At 45.5% G+C, this 6,512-nt stretch overlaps 1 protein-coding gene across 2 annotated transcripts in view; it reads left to right on the top strand.

Moving 5' to 3' along the window:
• The window catches only part of rbfox3a (RNA binding fox-1 homolog 3a), a gene marked incomplete in the record, with an annotated part of 614,011 nt that overhangs the window by 515,000 nt on the left and 92,499 nt on the right, over window positions 1–6,512 (top strand). The window contains 1 exon segment of one of the 2 annotated variants that reach the window (XM_036213084.1): window positions 4,874–5,288. Coding sequence (XP_036068977.1) covers window positions 5,163–5,288 — 126 coding nt within the window. 2 annotated transcript variants of the gene reach the window in all.

Here is a 6,512-nt window from a genome sequence, read left to right as displayed (position 1 = left end):
AGGAAGGTTTATGTCACCAATGTAGGGCTGGGCAACATGGAATCTTTTTATATCACGATGAAATTGTTCACATCAAGCTATAACGACATCGCGGTATAATTATCAGGTGGTAAGGATATATCACGCTTTAATTTTACATATCAGGTGATATATATCACAATATAGTTTTTACCAGGCAATAATGATATATATCGCGATATAAGCCAAATAACTGTATTTGTCAAATTTTAATGCTCTGTGGCTTATATATAAAGGTGTAATCATCATTTCAATATTTATTTATCAATCATACTTTAAACACAACACTGAAGGAATTTGATGCAACATTTTTTCCCAGATCCTTCAAAAAAACAGACTATCATGATACACTCGTTCTTCTTTCAGTTCGATCTCGATGTTTGCCGTTATCGTTTTATCGCCCGGCCCGAGATCAATGTAACTGAGACGTGTTGATCGCGTAAACGCCGAAGAGATACGATATGCCAAAGAGTCATTGCTATCTAAGTGTCAATAGCAGTATCATCAATCTTGAATGTATATTATAAGTCGTTCTTATTTGGTTAGATTTAGGACATTTGAGATAAAATAAATAAATTGTCAACAAGATTTAGTAAATAATTTAAACCAGTAAATTGATCCAAGTTCATCTGGTGTTTTTGGAATATCTCATAACACCATCAGTTAGTTAGTTTCTCAATAATTTGTCAATTAATCCGAGAGATTCGTTCTAGGAAGACGCCACACAGGCATAGAGCAGCTGCACTTTGGTACTCTGTTTACTGCAAAAGACGTAAAAAAACAATTCATGATCATTCCCCTGAAAATAAAAAAAAAAAACAGTGATGGACCAATCTGAGGATATCAAGAAGTCACTTGATTTCCTGTTGGAGGAAGTTAGAGCCAAGTTAAGTTATTTGGAATCTTATTTTAGTTTGTCATCCAGTTTGTATGTTATCTACTCCTGATAGATCCTGACAGAAGTTGAAGGAACAGCAGGTTAGATCCTGGCATGTCCTCCGTCTGTCACACTCATTCCTACGGGCTGATTTTAGGGTCACTGGTAAACATGGTTTTAGACTGTGGGAGGAGCTTAGAGAAAGCCGCCATCTTCTTATGGAGAAGTCCCAAACTCCTCATAGAGGGTTAGTCCAGGAACTGTGTTATTGTGAATCAACTCACAACTGGTGTCAGAAGTGGGATCTTTACCATTCCTTTCAGAGGCAGAAATTATATCTCAAAACAGATGAACTGCAAATGTAAAAAGTTTTCAAGTTAACTTTGTGGTTTTAATATTGACCGTTAAACTTAATTTAAATATGATGAATGTGCCTTTGAATCCTCTCCAATCAAATCAGCAGCCAAACTTTGTTGGACTGGAAGACGTGTTTAACATTTATTGATGGTTGGAAGTGAATTGGTCGGAGGATGTGAACACTCGGTCAGGCTGATGGGAGTTAAGGGAAATAAACAGTCATCTCTTTTGATGATTAGTGGGAGCGTGTGGTATTGATCAGCGGTCATACGATAAACAGTGGAGAACTGGAATCGTTTGGGTCCCATTAGTCGCTGCTTGTATTGCCTTTGATTATCGCTGACTGAGCTCCCAGTGCCGATGATGGCTTTTTACTGCAACAACTGCTGCTTGCAGCTTTCTTTTATTTGCTTTTCTGTGTTTGAGGTGTGCTCAGGATGGTTAAAGTCTGCCTTAACAGCTTGTAGTGTCGGGATCGTAAACACTCGTGCACAGAAACACACACCCGTCCGGCCTCAGGGGGGGTAAATCCCGAGCTGCGGAAGGCCGGCAGCAGACGTGACAGTCGCCACTGACAGTGATGATGATGGTGATTGTGGTAATAATGATTATGCTGATTATTACGGGCCCGCCACGGGGACGTGGTGATTGCACTGCGAGGAGAAACAGAGGAAGACGAAGGGCGACGAAAACGACGATGATTAAGATCACTTTTTTCTTTTTTGGTGATCAACTGTTCGCCGCGGTTGTTGATCTTTCTTTAATTGGCAGAGCCCCAGCGTGGGGAGTTAAGGGAGGATATCTCTGCCTTTGATTTCGCATGACAAAAAGAAGAGGCACCGTTGAGAACATTCCAGCAACTCCCTTTGAAGGGAGGGATCTGGCAGCTCTCATTTGAATTATTAACCGCCTGAAACAGACAGACTTGGTGGAAAAAGGGAGCAAATGGGCGAAAGACAGTGAAGTACACAGAGGATCGGACAGGGAGACGGATCCCTGTTTAGTGGGCGAAGCCTGAACCTCGCCACGTCTCCGAGACGACTGATCTTTGGCATCAAACCGTCAGACCAATTACTCCCTCAAGAATGAACCCTTGCATGGGTGGATTCTGGTGAGATGAGGTCTTTAGTTGAGGGAGCGATGTCTTATTTTTCGTTTGGAGAAACACCTCAGTGGTATTGAAGCTCCTGTAGTCTCTTTATTATGAATTGTGTGATTGCTCAGTAAGCATTCACACTAACGTGATTCTCCTGCTCCTACCGTACGTTTTTCAGCAGGTAAAAACTCAATCACACTTTCGCCGATTTCAGCAATGTTGGCATCAAACGTTCAACTCCTTCAGGACATTACTGCTTGTATTTTTGGTATTCATAAACTTTATAGTTTTTGAAACAAACCTTTAAATATATTCACGGGCTATGTTTTCATCTTTTATAGTCATTTTAAAAATGTTGTTTACCTAATAGTTTTTGACAAATTTTGTTAACTGAGGAATTTTAGGCTATTTTGGAGTTTAGCTAGTATTTAAGCATTATGCTAGCTTTCTTGTCTAATTTGGCATCTATTGAAGTCTTTTTATGGTAATTTTTAGTTTAGCTAATATTTTAGCAACATGCTATTGTTTGTTTTGGCTAATTTGTTATCTACTGAGGTTTTTTTTAGGCAAATGCAGAGTTCAACTTCTATTTTAGCAACATGATAACATTTTTAACTAATTTAGTTTACTGAGGAATTTTAGGATACTTTAGAGTTTAGCTAGAATATTATCAATAAGCTAGCTTTTTTAGCCAATTCGGCACCTATTGGGGTTTTTTGGGCTAATTTGGAGTTTAGTTCATATTTAAACAACACACTAAATATTTCTGCAACATTAGCATGAATTGAGGATCTTTAAGCAAATTTACTTTGATTTTTTTTTTTTTAATTTAGGTCAACTTCAGCTCTTTTTCATAGTTCATTAACAAAATTTCCAGTCTTTTAGCAGATTTAACATTTTGCAAATCGGTCTTGCATTTTCAGCAAAAAGCGTAAGATTTTTAAGCAACTATTTTCAGCAAAGAGCATTCACACTAGCATTATTGCAGGTAATACAACTTTTCTAGTTAGATTTAGTTCTCTGAGCTTCTGCTTGGTGCAGTGTGATTCACGTGTTGTTTCTCTTTGGGGAATTTGGAGAGATTCCTGGTGGATCACTTGTGCTTGGACCGTGGACCACACCTCTGCCTCACCTTGGCTGTGAACCTCACTCCCACCTCTCCTCCAGTCCTATCTGGCTGAACTCTATTCAGATATGTAGTTGTAGAGTCAGATAAGATCATTCTTCTTTAACAGTTGTGGTAAATGGACTGTCCGGGTATCTCTCCGTCCTGTGGACATCCCTGAGCTTTTCTTTTTTCCTGAATCAGGTTTTTTTAGGAGAAGGAGGGTCTAAGAGCAGAGATAACCAGTTTAGTTAAATTACCGACATAAAGCCCAATGAGGTAATTCTTTTGTGATAAATAAAAATGGAACTGAATTGCGGGGGGAGTGTCCCACAGAAAGTCAGTCGTGGAGATCACTGCATCCGGAACGCCCCGGAAAACATCCAGGTAATGCGGCGAGCCGCGAGGAAAGTGCAGATCTGTGCAGAGAACAAGCTTTTACAACAATAAATTTCATGCAAGTGTGAGAGGAGGCAGCGCAGAAATGATTCTGACAGGCCCGTGTGAGCGCTGGCCGGGTGCACAGAACCGTGTTGGAGTTGACTCACAAAGCCTGTACGGCTGCATCAATTTCATCCACACTTGTCGCCTTTTCCGTGGCGGTTTTGGAGGAGCCATTATTCTGGCTCTGGCGTCGGCAGATAACATCCCTGTTCTTAATCCTGCCCACAGAGCTCACGTCGTCCTTTGTTGTGTTTTTGCAGCACTCTCATTTGAATCAAAGCGTGGACAGTGATTAAGGGGCCTGCAAACCGGCTAAAAATACGACAGATAGAAATCATCCTGTAAGGATGCAGCCAGTTTGGAGGCGCTGGGCTTGCATCCCTTTAATTCCTCCCGCTGCTTCCTGGCTCTAAAGATAGAGAGTTGAACATTGTGCAGATTCTAAAGCCCTCAGGGACAAATTTGTGATTTTGGCCTTGATGAATAAAACATGACTTGACTGTATTAACAAGAATTACAAGCTGAGGGGGACCTATACCTTGTTGTAGCCCGGTGCTGACCCGGGAGTCTCTGCTGGGGCTTATCAGCCCGGCCCGGTTTTCCCGCTCCCCCACCGGGGTGGTAATGAGCCCAACTTGTGCATTCTCTTTGTCTGCAGCTCTTGCAGCGAATCAAACGGAATTCATCAATGCTCGCTTTTCTTGTACAGTTTAGCGGCTGTTTGCGGCCGCGACAAACACCCGCCTCTACTGTCCTTGAGCGCGCACGTGCACGCGCAGGCAGGGGGGGCGCGTTTGTGGGGGTGCAATTAAAAGGCAGCACGCTGCGTCCCACGAGGCGCTAATGCCCGGGATCAGCTGTTCTGATGTCATTCACGTCCCCTCTGCTATTCAGCCGGCCCCCCCTTTGATGTATGAATGCGCACGAGGACTTCATCAGCACCCCCACCCACCCTACAACCCCTCCTCCTCTTCCTCCGCTCGCTCAGAACCTCCCCTTCTGTGTCTGAATGCTTATGTTGGCTTTTATCGCGCGCAAAGTAAACAGAGGAGCAGGGAAGAGAGGAGGGAGCGCGTGCCACGGCGAGAGAGGAGGAGGAACACGCTCAGCGTCCGCGCAACCGCATCCTCAGTAGAGCTACCGCCCGGCCGAGCGCGGAGATCCGGGAGGACAGAAAAACCACCAAAAGAAAAGGAGGCGATCCGCGGCGAGGAAGAGGAGCGGGAGCGCGCGGTCCAGAGGAAGACGACAGGATCTCCCGCTCGATGCGCAAAGCGTCCCGCCACCCCGCGCTCAGCTCCATGGCCAACTCCGGCTGCCTGCTGCTCTCCGGCTCCGGGATGCTGCCGCACGCGCTCCAGTGCCCCCCCGCGTTCCTCTACCTGCCCGAGGTAAGGATGAATGAACCCCCTCCCTCCTCCTCCTCCCATCCCGTCCGGCGCCGGCACGTGATACTACCGCGCTTTGTGTTGTGCTGCCCCCACCCCCACTTAACCCTTGACCCTTTGTGGATGGGGGGGGTTCTATTTTTTAGAGTGCGCATGTTCCATGACTCCCCCCCCCCCTCCCTCCCAGTCTCACCTGGGATGCCTCTTCAGGTGAAACTTTTCACATTTGAAAGGAGGAACCTCAACAAGGTGACTCTTGATGCACCTGCATTATTTACATGTTTTATTGGGGGGGGGGGAGGACTGTTCTAGTGTCGCAGTAACGTTCAGACGCTGACCGTCTCAGGTGGACGTTCCTCCTCCATCCTCGCCAGCGTGCACGGAAACTTCCCACTTTAATGTTTTTGTTCTCCTCCGACTTTCCGGCAAAAAGCGCCTCTGAGGCCGCCCCCCTCCCCATCCATCCATCTTTCCATCCTCCTGCATCCGTGGGAGCATGCTGCCCCCTCCTCCCCCCGCCCCGGTGCAGGACTGCAGCAGCGGCTCACAGATGACAGACGGGGAGTAGATTGAGGTGCAGCCTCGCCGTTTTGTTTGCATTTCAAATAAGTCGGCGTGGGAAGTTTGGGGGGGGGGGGTTCTCGCTGCTTACTCAGCGTCCTTTTATGACACCAAAGATGTCAGCTGAATGTTTCCATGAATCCAAAGAGAGGCCCCCCGCCGCCGGGGTAGGGGCGTCCTCTTCAGAATGGGAGAGTTTGGCTCCGTCCTCCGCAGGATGATGTCACTTCTGCTCACTTTGGACTTATGGATATCGGGGGTGTTAGAATTGGGTTTTGGTTAGGCTTTTACGGCTGCGGGCCCGTATGAAAGTATACATTTATTTATGGCGCCGACTCAGGTTCGCTGCTGGTAGTTAGTGGCTGTCTCCAGAGTCGTAAAAACATGGCATCTCATGGATTTTCTATTTACCAGGCACTGGGTGGGCATATGGCAACGCTCGTAAATGTAACTCTATTATCTCAGCCGGGCTGTTTGGTGTGTGGGGGGGGCGTTACTTATGTCTAAAGCAGAGGAGGCAGCAGTTGTTGTTTTCATGCCACATCTCAGACTTATCTCCACATCTCCTGTTTTCTAAAATTGCCTTCCTTTGATTTGTAATTGGATTTTCTCTCGTTCTCATGTGCATTGTTACTGCAGCATCGATTGATTTTTTTTTTTTTTTTT

This window comes from Oryzias melastigma, linkage group LG8, assembly GCF_002922805.2.
Source record: "Oryzias melastigma strain HK-1 linkage group LG8, ASM292280v2, whole genome shotgun sequence".
Taxonomy (NCBI): Eukaryota; Metazoa; Chordata; class Actinopteri; order Beloniformes; family Adrianichthyidae; genus Oryzias; species Oryzias melastigma.
This window is presented reverse-complemented; position numbering and strand designations above follow the sequence as displayed.